The 14,904-nt window shown below is 43.9% G+C and overlaps 1 protein-coding gene across 4 annotated transcripts in view; it reads right to left on the bottom strand.

Annotated features, from left to right (window-relative positions):
- Window positions 1-14,904, bottom strand: part of Wdtc1 (WD and tetratricopeptide repeats 1) — a 51,574-nt gene that overhangs the window by 24,029 nt on the left and 12,641 nt on the right. For all 4 annotated transcript variants that reach the window (XM_057784396.1, XM_057784397.1, XM_057784395.1 and 1 more), the window contains 2 exons: window positions 7,735-7,881; window positions 5,900-5,983 (listed from right to left, as the gene is read on the bottom strand). In XM_057784396.1, coding sequence (XP_057640379.1) covers window positions 5,900-5,983; window positions 7,735-7,782 — 132 coding nt within the window. In that variant the 5' untranslated portion in view covers window positions 7,783-7,881. The remainder of the gene's footprint in view (window positions 1-5,899; window positions 5,984-7,734; window positions 7,882-14,904) is intronic.

Below are 14,904 nucleotides of genomic sequence, written 5' to 3'. Positions count from 1 at the left end.
TGCCTGAAATCAGACCAAGCGTCCTGGGAAGCACAAATCCATTTTTCTCATCACAGTGAAGGGTTCAGGAATTAGGCCTAAACCAAACAGTATGTAGACAATAGTAACATTTATCTAGCCACAGTGATCAACTGAGAGATGAACACGGACCCTGAATCAGATGTCAAGATGGAAACAGGTGACAGGCACTACTAGAGAAAGTCTTCCCCTCCCGGAGGAGCTGGAATACACAAGGGCCAGGGGTGTGTCTGTGACTGACTCCTGAAACTGTGGCATATGCTGCCACCTTGAGGGAAAGTAGCCCGAGGGCAAAATCCACCCAGAAGCTAGCTGAGGGCATAGTCTAAAATGAAGCCAGACTGACTACAGCAACAAACTCTGACACCTACTTCCTCCTGCCCCTCTGTTTTGCTTGTTTGTTTTTTGTTTTTCGAGACAGGGTTTCTCTGTAACTTTGGAGCTTGTCCTGGAACTCACTCTGCAGACTAGACTGGTCTAGAACTCAGAGATCCACCTGCCTCTGCCTCCCAAGTGTGTGTGTGGGGGGCGCAGGGGGGGATATTAAAGGCGTGCGCCACCACCGCCTATCTCTTCAGTTCGTTTATTGAAGACAATTAAAAGTGGGCAATTACTTGTAGTTCGAAGCATCCAAACCAGTGATTCCAACATGTTCTTCAGATGTCCTTCATGATGCCCTGCCTATGCTGTGGCGACTGCCTTTCCTGCCAGAGCCTACTGCCACCCTGCAATAGGGCTCTGCAGCTCTGGGACTGTTTCCTTCTACAAAAGCAGGCTCTGTGGACTGTACTGCATCTCCAAGGCCAGCCACAGTGCCTAGCAGGTATCTGCTGCTTAACTGACCGAATGAATGCAGGGGACTAGTGAGGGGCTCTAAGAGGTATGGACACATCTATCCCTGCTGTCCACGCAGAAGAGCCTGAGTCTGTCTTCTTCCCGGCACAGGTTCCTCCTCCCTCCCCACGCATTTGAACACACCACTGAAATACCCTCTGCCCGAGCCTGTCAGCCACCCGCTGACCTACGGCCTCTTGCCTTCTCATTCTCTTGGCTGCAACCCCACACTTGTATCTGGGTCAAAATCATTTCTATCCTTGTGCCTGAAGTCAGAGTTTCTCCACCCAGGGCCTTGAATGACTGTCACTCAGTGAGGGCAAAGCTGAGTACTTGTGGGCAGAATAATGGCCTCCTGTTATGTTCAGCCATAATTCTGAAACCTGCAAGTGTTATCTTAGGTGGCAAAAAGGATTCTGCAGAGCTGGAGAGATAGCTCAGTGGTTAAGAGCATTGCCTGCCCTTCCAAAGGTCCTGAGTTCAATTTCCGGCAACCACATGGAGGCTCACAACCATCTGTAATGAGGTCTGGTGCCCTCTTCTGGCCTGCAGACATACACACAGACAGAATATTGTACACATAATAAATAAATATTTTTTAAAAAGGACTCTGCAGATGTGGTTAAAGTGAAGAACTCCGAGATGGGAAGATGATCCTGGACCGTCTAGGCGGGCTCAATCAATCACACGAATCCTTACATTCAGAGACCTGTGCTGGCTACAGAGAAGTAGGCAGATGAGGCGCGAAAGGACTACCAGCCACTGCTGGCTACGAGGCAGGGCAAAGGGCCAGGAGCCAAGGTTGCAGCTGCCTTAAGAAACTGGGAATAGCAAGAAATTCTCCTCCGTCCTAAAGCCTTAGCTGTCCTGGAACTTGCTCTGTAGACCAGGCTGGCCCCGAACCCACAGAGATCTGCCTGCCTTTGCCTACCAAGTGCTGGGATTAAAGGTGTGTGCCACCACTGGCTGGCTATTTACTCATTTTTTAAAAAGGTATGTTTATGTATTTACTTTCTGGGAGGGACATGGGCCACAGAGGGTCAGAGGACAACTTTCTCAAGTCAGTTCTCTTTTACCATATGGGTTCCAGTTCCTTGAACTTGGTAGCAAAGGACTTTGCCCACTGAGACATTTCTCCAAACACAGACAATCATTTAGCATGTATGTTTGGATATGTGCATACGTGTGTACATGTGTGCCATGCACAGGTATGGAGCGATTGGAAGAACTCATGGAAGTTAATTTTCTCCTTACACCAAGTGGACTTAGGTGATCAGGTTTGGCAGATAGCCAGAATCCATGTAAAAGCAGGGTATGGTGGCACCTACCTATAGCCCCAGGTAGAGGGAAGGGCAAAGACAAAGACAGGCAGATTCCAACATCTCGTTGATCAGCCAATCTAGCCTTCATCAGGGAGCTCCAGGTTCAGTGAGAGACCCTGTTTCAACAACTCATGTGGAAATCTGGGTTTGTTGGCACATACATGCCTTTAATCCCCAGCACTTGGGGGAGGCAGTGACAGGAAGATTTTTGTGAGTTTGAGGCCAGCCTGATCTACATAATGAGTTCTAGGACAGTCTGGACTTAATAGAGAGACAATAAAAAACAATGCAGAGGAAGGGCTGGGGAGATGGCTCAGTGGTTAAGAGCAACGGAGTACAATTCCCAGCACCCACGTATGATGATGCTAGGTAGAGTCATAGGCATTTAGTTATGATCTCAGTACTCCTTTCTATAAATAAGGACTAAATCTCAGAGATATTAAATGACTCTTGTGCCATTATGATCTACAAAGGAGAGAGGAGTGAAGAAGAGAAAGAGAAATATACATATATATCAACTAAATAGTACCAATCTCTGTCTGTCTGTCTGTCTGTCTATCTATCTATCTATCTATCTATCTATCTATCTATCTATCTATCTATCTATCTATCTATCTATCTATCGTCTATCTATCATCTATCTATCTATCATCTATCTATCTGTCTGTCTATCTATCTATCTATCTATCTATCTATCTATCTATCTATCTATCTATTTCTTTCTTCTTTTCTTTCTGTGATAAAGTACTTGCCTAGCATATGCTGGGCCAGGCAGTGGTTGTGCACAATTTTAATGCCAGCATTCACGAGGCAGAGGCAGGAGGATTTCTGTGAACCCAAGGCCAGCCTGGTTAGAGAGTGAGTCCCAGGACAGCCAGGGCTACACAAACAAACCCTGTCTCGAAGCAAAACAAAACAAAAAGAATCAACCATTACTCCACAAAAAATGATCTATCTATAGTTACATACTTCAATTCCTGATGTAACAGAAATTCATGTAGGGAAGGCAACAGTCCTAACTCGCAACAGGTGCTTTTTCCTTCTACTGAGCCCGCATCTACTTCATACCCCTGCAGTCTTTTTACGTTTTACTTCTACCAAGCACTGAGCATATAGTAGGCATGTTTCTACATGTGAGTGCTACTGTGTAAATAATACAGGGAACTCTAGAGAGGAAAATCCCTACACAGGTCAGCCAAGTTAGTCAGGCAGTGGCTGAGTGCTATGAAACCATAAAACAGGTGTTGGGACCTCGCGACTGCCTCTCCTGACAGGCCGTGCTCACTGCTGCTTCCCTCCAGGGTCTACATACATCGCCCGCACATATAGTGCACACTGTTTGCCTGAATACATGAGGGAATTAGAGACGCTTTCCTACTTTCCTTCTCAGGTGATTACAACATGAATTTACTTCATTATATAAAGGAAGCGTCGACAACTTTTTTTGTAAGGGGCCAAACAATAGATATTTTAGGTTCTGTATACCATATGGTCTCTGTATGAATCATTCAATTCTGCTGTTGAATCACTAAAACAGACAGACAATACATAAATGAATGAGTGTGGCTGTGCTCCAATAAAACTTTATTTATAAGAACAGGTGGCAGTGTACTTGAGACTCATATGGAAATGCAAAGAACTCAGAATAGCTAAACAATCTTGCAAAAGAATAAAGTTGGAAGGCTCACATGCCCTAATTTCCCAAGTTGCTTCACAGTGGTACTGGGATAAGGACAGATATTTTGGTCAAAGCTTTACACAATTCAACTGTCTTTGCAACAAATGGTGCTGGGACAACTGGACGCCGCATGGGATGGGGATGCAGTTCAGTGGCGCAGCACTTGCCTGAGATGTGCAAGTGCTAGGCTTGATCCAGGACACCATCATGAACAACTAAAGAATTTAGTGTCAGGCTGGAGAGATGCCTCAGTATTCAAGGCTAGGTTCACAATTAAAACCTTAAGGATGAAGTTGGGTCACCTTAGGGACCTTATTTTTGGGATTCCTACCTCAATGGATCTCCTTACTGAATTTAGTTTCCATACACATACATATGGATCAAAGACCTACACCTATTCTCTAAAACAATATAACTATTGGACGAAAACACAAATATAAAATTCATGACCTTGAATTAGCAATGATGACATAAATGTAACACTGAAAGCAAGGTGAGAAAAGAAAAAAAACAGGGTAGATGGGAGGACTCAGGGTGTCAGCACCCCTCTGCCCAGCCTGCACCTGAGTTTGGTCCCTGGGACCTGCACAGGGAAAGAGAGAAATGGCTCCTTCCAGTTGTCATTGGGCCTCCACAGGTGTGTGTGCCCCACTCACACACACAATAAATAAATGTAAAAATTTAAAAAAGAAACTAAGCAGCTACCCAGTGTTGCTGGGGTCTGTGTCTAATCCCAGCAGCAGGCAGCTGAGACAGGAGGTTCTGAAATTCAAGGGCAGCTTTGGGGTGTACTGCGAAATCCTGTCCCAAGAAATTGACAATACTGAGTAGCTGTAAGTCAGCTACTCTACTCTTAGGTACACAAAAAGATCTAAAATTCTGTCTCTACACAAAAACGGGCGCACGACAACCCGGAGCAGTACAGACACAGACATTGTAAGGCCCACTTTGCCACTTCCATGCCACGGTTTATATACAGGCTACAGCGCTTCTTTGACATGCCAACTTGACTCCGTCTAATTTGAATTTATGCTCAAATTACACAAGAAACAAAACACAAATAAAAGGCAATCACCACCAGGCCTGGTGGCCCACACCTGCAACTCCAACACAGGACATGGAAGCAGAAGGGTCAGAAGTTCAACAACAGTCTTGGGTAAATTCAAGTCTAATCTAGGCTACAAATAAATGCTGTTTCAGAAATAGTAACAAGAGAAAAGAAATAAAGGCAAATTGAGGAGGTGAGATACGTAATTGGCTCCAGTACTAACAGGTTCCTGATGGGTAGATTCAACCAGGCACAGGGGGAAAACAGGAGTCAGGATTATGGCATCTGCATCTGTGCTGAACATGTAAAGACATTTTTTCCCTTATCATTATCCTAAAATGATAAAGGATTGTATTAGGTATTAAAAACAATCTAAAGATTTGAAGTATTCAGGGGTATGTTTGTGGGTTATATGCAAATGACACATCATTTTGTACAAAAACTTGAGCATTTGAAGATACTTGTACCTGTGAGAAGTTCGAGAAACCCTTCCTCCCAAAGCATAGCAGGGGATGACTGCATAATACATGTAATTTAAGAATAATATTAAGAAAATCCGGGGCTGGAAGACTTGTCAGTTCAGCTCCTGCACTCACTTAGGGTGGTTCACAATATAACCCCAGCTCTAGAGGAATCTGATGCTTTGGCATCCAAGAGTAACTAACTGTACACACATGAACCCACATACACCTAATTAAAAACACAAACCCAGCTAAGTGTTGTGGTGCACACCTTTAACCCTGGCACAGCAGGTGGACCTGAACACAGAGGATGGGAAACAGACCGTGTGGATCTAGGATGCAAATTCCATCTCTCTCTCTTTCTCTCTCTTTTGGTGTTAGACATGGTTTCTCTATGTAAATCCTGGAGTTGTCCTTGGAATGCGCTTTATAGACCAGGTTGGCTTCAAACTCACAGAGATCTGCCTGCCTCTGCCTCCCAAGTGCCTGGATTAAAGGCATGCGCCACCACCGCCTAGCTGAAAATTGGATCTCTTACCTGAAGCTCTGCTTCCAGGCCCAGCCGCCGGATAAATGGATCGGTGACATGATATCGCCGTTCAAAGCTCAGGGCACCCCGCTCCTAGGGACAGAAACAAAGTTGTGGTTTCTTTGGTTCAATATTATTTAATATCTAGCTTTCTTTTTCAAAATGTGTTTTATGTGAATGGGTGTTTTGTCTCCATGTTCATCTATGCACCATGTGCAAGCCTGCTAGGTGCAAGTCAGAAGAGGGTGTTGGATCCCCTGGAACTGAAACTGTAGACAGCCGTGAGCCATCATATGGATGCTGGGAATCAAACCCAAGTCCTCTGGAAGAACAGTTAGTGCTTTAAACTCACTGAGCCATCTCTCCAGTCTCCAATATATTTAACTTTTCTATACTATCAACCCTATGCTGGGCACTATAAGAAAACAGAAAAGATAAGAAAGAATAGGAAAAAAAACCAAAAACAAAAGAAAACAGAATGTTTCCATATTTTGGATGGAAGAGCATTGCCTCTAGGATACACCGTGTAAGTGCATACACATGCGTATACAAAATTGCCTTCTGATACTGAACCCTAAAAACAGTTCCTGTCTTGGCCACCCAGTCCAACAAAATCCCCCAAAGACCTCCTAAACCAAAATTAAGTATTCAGCAATATCAGATGAAGCAGACAAATGCAGACTAATGTACACCAAGCTCTTGGCTCCTATCGGGGCACACATTACACTCAGTTCATCCACATGAAACTCCATGCACCGAAGTCTACATAAGTCTGCTTTTGAAAACAGGTCTCAGTATGTAGTCCTAGCTGGAACTTGTTATGTAGCTGAAGCCAGCCTTGAACTCACTGAGCTCCACCTGCTCTGAGAGCTGAGATTAAAGGTGTGTACCACCACACCCCACTGACTCCTATGTAATTGAATTTCTTTTTAGTTTAAGAAAGTTCTAGCATTTACCTTTTCAAAGGTACTATCACTTAACAACAACAAAAACATTAGAGTACAGGCAAACAGAGTGACCAGTCTTCAGGCAGTTCCACTATTCAGGCTCTTGGGGTTCTTCCCAGAGGTGTATATATGCCTTGCTCGACACTATTCTAAGCTTCAGTCGTCCCATTCTGGAGTCTCCCTGGAGCTGGAGCTGCCTCGCTAACTGAACCCACCTGTCCAGTCAGTCTCGCACCTCACAGGTAATGCTGCCTTCACATGGAGACTGCAGGACAGGCTCTAGTGCAAGGGAACCTTAAAGAAGATTGGCCTCAGGTTCTAGTATGTCTGCAACTCAGCAGCTGCAGCAGTGAAGAGGCTAGAACTTATACTCATGTGCACCCCCACACTGATGGCTCACCAGCCTACATTAATCATAGCAATGGAGACACAAATATGGGGACAGGGGAGCCTCCATGAATTCCATGTACTTGAAAAAAATTGAGAAGACAGGAGACCTTGATTCTGTCCTCAGTCTGCTACTAGCAGGCTATGTGATTTTAGGTAAGTCACCACTGTAGACCTGTCTTTTGTTTTGTTTTGTTTTGTTTTTGGGGGGGTCATCTTTAAATGAATCTATAGGGTGGCAGTGGATCTCAACCTCTGGGTTGCAGCCCCTTTGGGGTTGGAATGGCCCTTTCACAGGGTCACCTCAGACCACGAGAAAACACAGAGATTCACACTACAATTCACAACAGAAGCAACATTACAGTTAAGGAGTAGTAATGAAAATAATTTTAGGATCTGGGGTCCCAACAAGAGAAACTGTATTAATCGGTTGCAGCGTTAGGAAGGTTGAGAACCACTGTAGGAGAAAAAAGTGTCTAAGGCACTGGTTAGAAGGTCCGGGCTGCTTACCTTGATTTGCCTACGAATGAGGTCTCTAGTAATGTTGACTTTTGCCATCTTCTCTTAATGGTTCAACAGAAGGAAGCTATAGAAGGATCTTCAAGACCCTTGCACATTCCAACCAAGCCCAGGTCCACAAGACAAGCATTTAATTACCTGCAAGGAAAACAAAAAGTGCCATCAAGCCATGGGAATGGAATAGGTACCTTCACAAGCCTGGTCCCACTCCTAAGACAGCCCACTAGCCCACTCAGTAATTTATGACATGGGGGGCTGGCCCTGCTCAGCGGTACTCAAGAACCCCTGAGTGGGTAAAGATGAAGCACAGTGACTCATAACCACAGGGAGCACTAAGCAAGCACATGAAGAGTCGTGATGCCTCACCAGGAATGGCTGTGGATGCAGGAAGGAAGATGGGAAAACAAATGTCGATGTCCACTTGTCCCATCACACCAGTGGCGAACGATCTGAACTATCACACTTTAGATCTGAGACCCTCAGCCAGACTCTCCCACAAATCAGTACCATAGACAAACAGTTTCACAAAATCAAAACCTCAAAAAGGGGGCTTCCAGAGAACTGACACAGGGAAGTTCCAGGCCCACTTCCAGGTCTTGCCCTATACACCCATTTGTTTATATCCTTTGTAAAATCCTTTATACTAGACCAGCTTTCCTACAGCTACTCTGTGACTAGCAGTGGGCACGTGTATGTGGAGACAGAGATCTCCTTGTGGAATTGCTTCTTTCTCCTCCCACCTTAAGTGAGCTTCAGGAACCCGGGTGGCCAGACTAGTGTGGCAGGAGCTTTACCTATTGAGCCATCTCACCAGCTCCAGTATTTGTTTTTTTCTAGTTTTTCGGAACAGGGTTTCTCTGTGTAACATGCCCTGGCTGTCCTGGAACTCAGAGAATAACTTGCCTCTGCATTCCAAGTGCTGGTATTAAAACCATGTGCCACCGCCACCCAGATCCAATAATTTTTTTTTTTTTTTTTTTTTTTTTTTTTTTTTTTTTTTTTTTTTGGTTTTTCGATACAGGGTTTCTCTGTGGCTTTGGAGCCTGTCCTGGAACTAGCTCTGTAGACCAGGCTGGTCTCGAACTCACAGAGATCCTCCTGCCTCTGCCTCCCAGATCCAATAATTTTTTAAAATTTTCCATGTATCTTTGTGAGTTTGAGGCCAGCCTAGTCTACAGAGCTAGTTCCAGGACAGGCTCCAAAGCTACAGAGAAACCCTGTCTCGAAAAACAAACAAACAAAAATTTCCATGTAGGGGTATTCTGCCTGCATGTACGTCTGGAGACCAGGAGCTGCAGGATCCCCGGGGAACTGGTGTTGCGGTGGGTCATAAGCTGCCATGCGACAGGTGCACAGAATCAAACCTGGGTTCTCGGGGGGGGGGGGTTCAATCACTGAGCAATCTCTCCAGGCCTACCTACTAATTAAAAAAAACTTATTATTTTAAATTATGTATGTGTGTGTGCTTCTGTGTAGGCACATACACATGAGTCACATCTCTATAAGCTGGAGGTACAGGCAGTTGTCACCAATGTGTTAATCAAACCAAGGTCCTCTGGAAGAGCAATACCTGCTCTTTACCATGGAGCCATTTCCCCAGTCCCTAGTAAATGTTTTGATTTTTTGGGTTTTTTTTTTTTTTTTTTTGAGATTTAGGTGTTTTTTTTTTTTGTCTAAGTATTTTTTGTCAATTTTTTTTCCAGTCTGTTCAGTTTCCCTTCTCTCCCCCTATCCACGCCTCCTTTTTTTTCAGAAAAGCAAAGGCCTCCCATGTATATCAGCCAGTAACGGCAAATCAACTTGCAGAAAGATTAGGCACATCCTCCCCTATTAACGCTGGATGAGGCAACTCAACAGGATAGGGTCCCAAAAGCAGGTCCAAGCCAGAGACAGCGCCTGCTCCCTCTGATCGGAGTCCCACAAGACCAAGCTACACAACTGTAACCTAGTCAGAGGACCTAGGTCAGTGCCACACAAGTTCTCTGGTTGGCAATTGAGTCTCTGGGAGCCTCTAGGATCCCAGATTAGTTGATTCTGTGGGTTTTCTTGTGGTGTCCTTGGCCCAGAAAAGGTTTTTTTAAAAAGAAGAACGCAAGAAATGTGCAATGACAAAGCCCATGATTCAACTGAATAAATTCCTAGGGGCTGGAGAGATGGCTTAGAGGTTAAGAGCACTTGGCTGCTCTTCCAGAGGACCAGGGTTCAATTCCCAGCAACCACATGGCAGCTAACAACTGTCTGTCACTCCAAAATCTGACACCCTCACACAGACATGCAGGCAAAACACCAATGTACATAAAATAAGAATAAATAAACTATAAAAGAAATTCTTCCTCAGTATCTGCATAGTTAGCCTTTATCCCATCATATCTATTCCTATACCATCTAATTCTGTTTAAAAGAGCAAGAAATCCAATTCTTTAATATACAGCAAAAGGAAACACAAATGCAAAAAGAAAATTCAAGTATATTCATCACAGATTTTGTTGCTGAAAAAAAAAAACACACCAGTTCTCAATATTAGCAGTCTGTCAAAACAATGTACTGCCACATAACATCATAGAGATTAGAAATGATAATCACAGGTCATCAAAATGGCTCAGTGTTACTTGCCACCAAGACAGACAACCTTAATTAAATCCCTGGGAACCACATGATAGAAAGAGAAATTCCAGCCACCAGGTGTGCAGTCACACACATATACACACTCCACACATAAAAATCAATGCAGTATAAAGTTTTTGTGTTTTTTTTTTAAAAGAAATGAGAGCCATGAAGGGAAAATGTCTATGCTATGTGCAGCCCTTAAAGACTATACCTCAGCTAAGTGTTAAAAGTGAAATATCACTACTTTGGGGTTATAATAAGACTTTTTCATTCTACTTTTCAAAGTGTTCTGAAGCAGTGGTTCTCAACCTGTGGGACGGGAGCCCTTTGGGGGTCGAGTATCAGATGTCCTGCATATCAGATATTTGTATTACATTCATAACAGTAGCAAAATTAGTTATGAAGTAACAACAAAATAAATTTTCAGTTGGGGGTCACCACAACATGAGGGACTATATTAAAAGGTTGCGAGCATTAGAAAGGGAGAAGGGGAAGGAACACATGTTAGCCAGAGATTGGTATTGGGTATCTTCCTTTTATAGCTTTCCATGTTTTTTTTTATTAACACAGGCTCTCTCACTGAACTTAGAGCGCACTGTATGGGCAGACTAGCTGACCAGGGACTCTCCTGTCTCTGCCTCCCCAGTGCTAGCATTCCTGGTGGGTATCACCATGCCTGGGTTTCTGGTGAAAGGAACTGAAGAGCCTTCTGCTTGCACGGCCAGTACTTTAACAACCAAGCCACGGGTCTACTCACCAAGGCATGTTTAGTTTTAATTAGGAAGGAATAAAACCCCCAAAAGTTGCTTAGAGCTTGGGATGGCTTTTTTTCAACCTCTGTATGGCAAAAAGCTGGTAAGCACATTGTTGTTTTCATTTTGTTTGTTGTTTTTCTAAGACAGGGTTTCTCCATGTAGTTCTGGCTGTCCTAGAACTTGCTCTACAGACCAGGCTGGCCTCCAACTCAGAGATTTGTCTGCCTCTGTCTCCCAAGCGCCAGGATTAGCGCCATGCGCCTCCACCACCCAGCTTCCTGCTGTCATTTTGAACAGAAGCAAGCAGATTCAGGGGCATGTAGCTGTTTCAGTGTCACAAGTGAAGGACCTCAAACCCAAGCTTGACAGCTCAAAGCCCGTGTCCTTAATCACAATGCTATGTTCTCTTCCACAGCAAAGGCCACCATGAGAATCCAAAGAGCCAACCAAATCACAGCTTCCTTTGCAGCAGTAACCAGGTGTTTAACATGGAGAATACTGAGAAAGAAACAGCACTTACAACAGAGCTCAGAATCAAAACAAACGATTTTAGTTAAGATTCATGTGTGGCTTCGAAATATAGAAAAGGGAGGAATAAAATCAGACACACAGAAGCCGGGCGGTGGTGGCACATGCCTTTAATCCCAGCACTCGGGAGGTAGAGGCAGGCAGATCTCTGTGAGTTCGAGGCCAGCCTTGTCTACAAGAGCTAGTACCAGGACAGGAACCAAAAACTACAGAGAAACCCTGTCTTGAAAAATCCAAAAAAAAAAAAAAAAAAAATCAGACACACAGGAAACCAGTCAGTTAGGAGGTAAAATAAAAATATGGATTTAAAGCCGTTAACTTTGATACAACTAATACCTACTTAGCATTGTAATGACCATGTCTGCCCTGTCCTGAGAAGAAATGGTAACACACTGGAAAACCGTCCTGGAATACAGCCCGGCTTTCTCAAAACAAACAAACAAACAAACAAACAAACAAAACCAACAAAGAGTGCCTTCCCACAAAATTTTGGTGGGCACACCTAACTTGATAAAAGATTTACAGAGGAAGAAATGCCTTTTTATCTACCAAGGGCACAACTAGTTTCATATTTCCACCCAAAAGTCTCTCAAACAAAGAATTAGATTGATAAATCAAAACTTATTTCAAGATGAAATAATGAAATAAGAAGATGAAATCATGGCCAACTTTTCAGTGCTACCTCCGCGAACATTCTTGAGAGTCAACAGATCAGTTACTGTAGCTCAAATTCTAGTAATAATTCTTACTACCTGAGTCAGAGGTCAGAGAAGCAGAGCAGTCGGCCACTATGGAATATGAAATACTCAGACCAAATGGGGTATCCTGTCTCTCCATGTCCTCAGACTGAATGCTTGAGCTCCTCTCTCTTCCTACCTTATATTCCTCATTTCCCTTCCTGTCTTCACTTCCCTAGCACTGGGATTAAAGGTATGAGCTCTGTTTCTCCTTTAGAATCAATCTTGTGTAGTCCAGGATGGCCTTGAACTCAGAGATCCATCAGCCCCTGCCTCCCTGGTGCTGGATTAAAGGTGTGCCACCACTGTCTGGCCTCTATGGCTAACCAGTAGCAAACTCCGCACTCTGATCTTCAGATCACAAACAATCACAAGGTACAGAAGCTTGGGAAAGGGGGACACCGACACCCAGCAGCGACATACATGACATCATGATCAAACACTAAAGACGGCACTAACGGGAATTCATTCTCAGATGAGGTATGCAAATTCCATAATAGCTGAAATTAATAATTTCAAGAATTTTAGCACAAGAATTTTAATGAGGTGGACTTGGAAGGATTAACTGAATCTTACTTATACTAATTTATTCGTACGTTTTAGAGCCAGCACTGAACAAGACATTAGCCACGGGGAAGAGCATGACAGTGTGGAAGCCACTAGAAAAGGAGAGCATGTTCTCCCCACTCTGAGGCGGGGTGCTGAGTGCCACACCCCAACTTTCACGCTCAGAGCTGGAAGAACATGGAGAGCTAATTTGTTTAGAGAAAATGAAAGCTCAGTAAAGACTTTCTCTAGCCAGAGGACAAAGGTTTTCAAGATATGATCTGTAATTAGGATGCTACAGGGCAGCCTGAACAGACACTCATGAAAGGAGGAGAAAGTGACTCGTCTAAGGCGGGCCAGCAAGAGGAAAACGCATGACATAATGGCCAACAGAAGAATGAGCTGAGCGGCTATGCAGATGTCACACCTCTCTGAAGGCATTCTCCCAAGGGCTGAAAATCACTAGCATGTCACCTTTAACCCCATCCTACCTGCAATTTTTTAGCTTTGGCTACTAGAAAACTTTTTTCTATGAGGACAACACTAATAAGAAACTAATATTCAGGGCCAGCAAGATGGCTTAGCAGGTAAAGGGACTTGCCAAGCATATCTGGAACTTAAATTCAATTCCTAGAACCCACACTTAACACAGAAAAAGAAATCTTAACTTCATGAAGTTGTCCTTTGACATTCATAGACACTGTGGCATGTGCACACCCATATAACCGTGTGTGTGTGTGTGTGTGTGTGTGTAACCATACATATGCACATACTAAATACTAAGTAAAATAACAATAGCTGGATTTGGTGAGAAAACGATCTACTCCTAATGCAAAGGGAAAGGGTACCAACAATACAAGAGGTGAGGCTGGCGAGCCTTGAAGAAAGTCACAGGAGTTACCCATCCGGAACCAAGGACTATGTTAACACGCAAACATAAAGAACAACTCATTTATGTTGGTCATAGTCCTTTGTCTGCCTAGATAATGTAGCAGAACAGATAACACAAAATGGATTTTATGAATGTAGCATGTTGGGGCTGGAGAGATGGTTCAGTGGTTAAGAGCACTGGCTGTTCTTCCACAGAACCCCAGGTCAATTCTAAGCACCCACATGGCAGTTCACAACTGTCTGTAACTCCGACTACAAGGGATCTGATCCCTTTAGAGGCATATATGCGGGAAAAACACCGATTCACATAAAAGAAAATCATGCACCTAGGCATAAATTCCAGCCCTCTCAATGTGAGGTCCAATTTGCACATCTGCAGAATGAAAACAGAGTAGGCATACCTACCTCAGTGGGCAGCTCTGAGTGTGAACGTACACAACAGTGCCTGGACTCGGGAAGTCCTGCTACACCGTCTATCAGGAAGAAAGCTGACATTGGGGATCCCATCACAGGACTGTAGGTGACAGAGCCTGGTGTCCTTACTGATAGCTTTGAGTTGGGAGATCAGAAGGAAAACTGTAACTTTGTTTTAAAAAGGAAACTCCACACAAAACCTCATGCAGTGATGTTTACAGAAGTGCTGGACAAAAAGAAAAGCAATTCAATGCCTCGATAGATAAATCAAATGTAGAGATGGTTATCTGACAAAAAAAAAAAAAAAAAAAAAGCAATAAAAACTCCAGGCCTGGCCGGGCGGTGGTGGCGCACGCCTTTAATCCCAGCACTCGGGAGGCAGAGACAGGCGGATCTCTGTGAGTTCGAGACCAGCCTGGTCTACAAGAGCTAGTTCCAGGACAGGCTCCAAAACCACAGAGAAACCCTGTCTCAAAAAACCAAAAAAAAAAAAAAAAAAAAAAAAAACTCCAGGCCTGGTAGTGCATGCCTGTAAACTTAGGGGCTTAGGCAGGAGGCTACCTGAGCTACAAACACTATCTGAAAAAACAAAAAACAAAACAAAACAAAAAAAACCCACAGTGGGGGGAGCTGTGATGATAACCCAATAATAAAGTGTTTGCAAGTTCCATCCCCCGAATCTA

This window comes from Chionomys nivalis, chromosome 11, assembly GCF_950005125.1.
Source record: "Chionomys nivalis chromosome 11, mChiNiv1.1, whole genome shotgun sequence".
Lineage (NCBI taxonomy): Eukaryota > Metazoa > Chordata > Mammalia > Rodentia > Cricetidae > Chionomys > Chionomys nivalis.
Note: the sequence above shows the minus strand (reverse complement) of the source record. Positions and strands in the feature narration are given on the sequence as shown.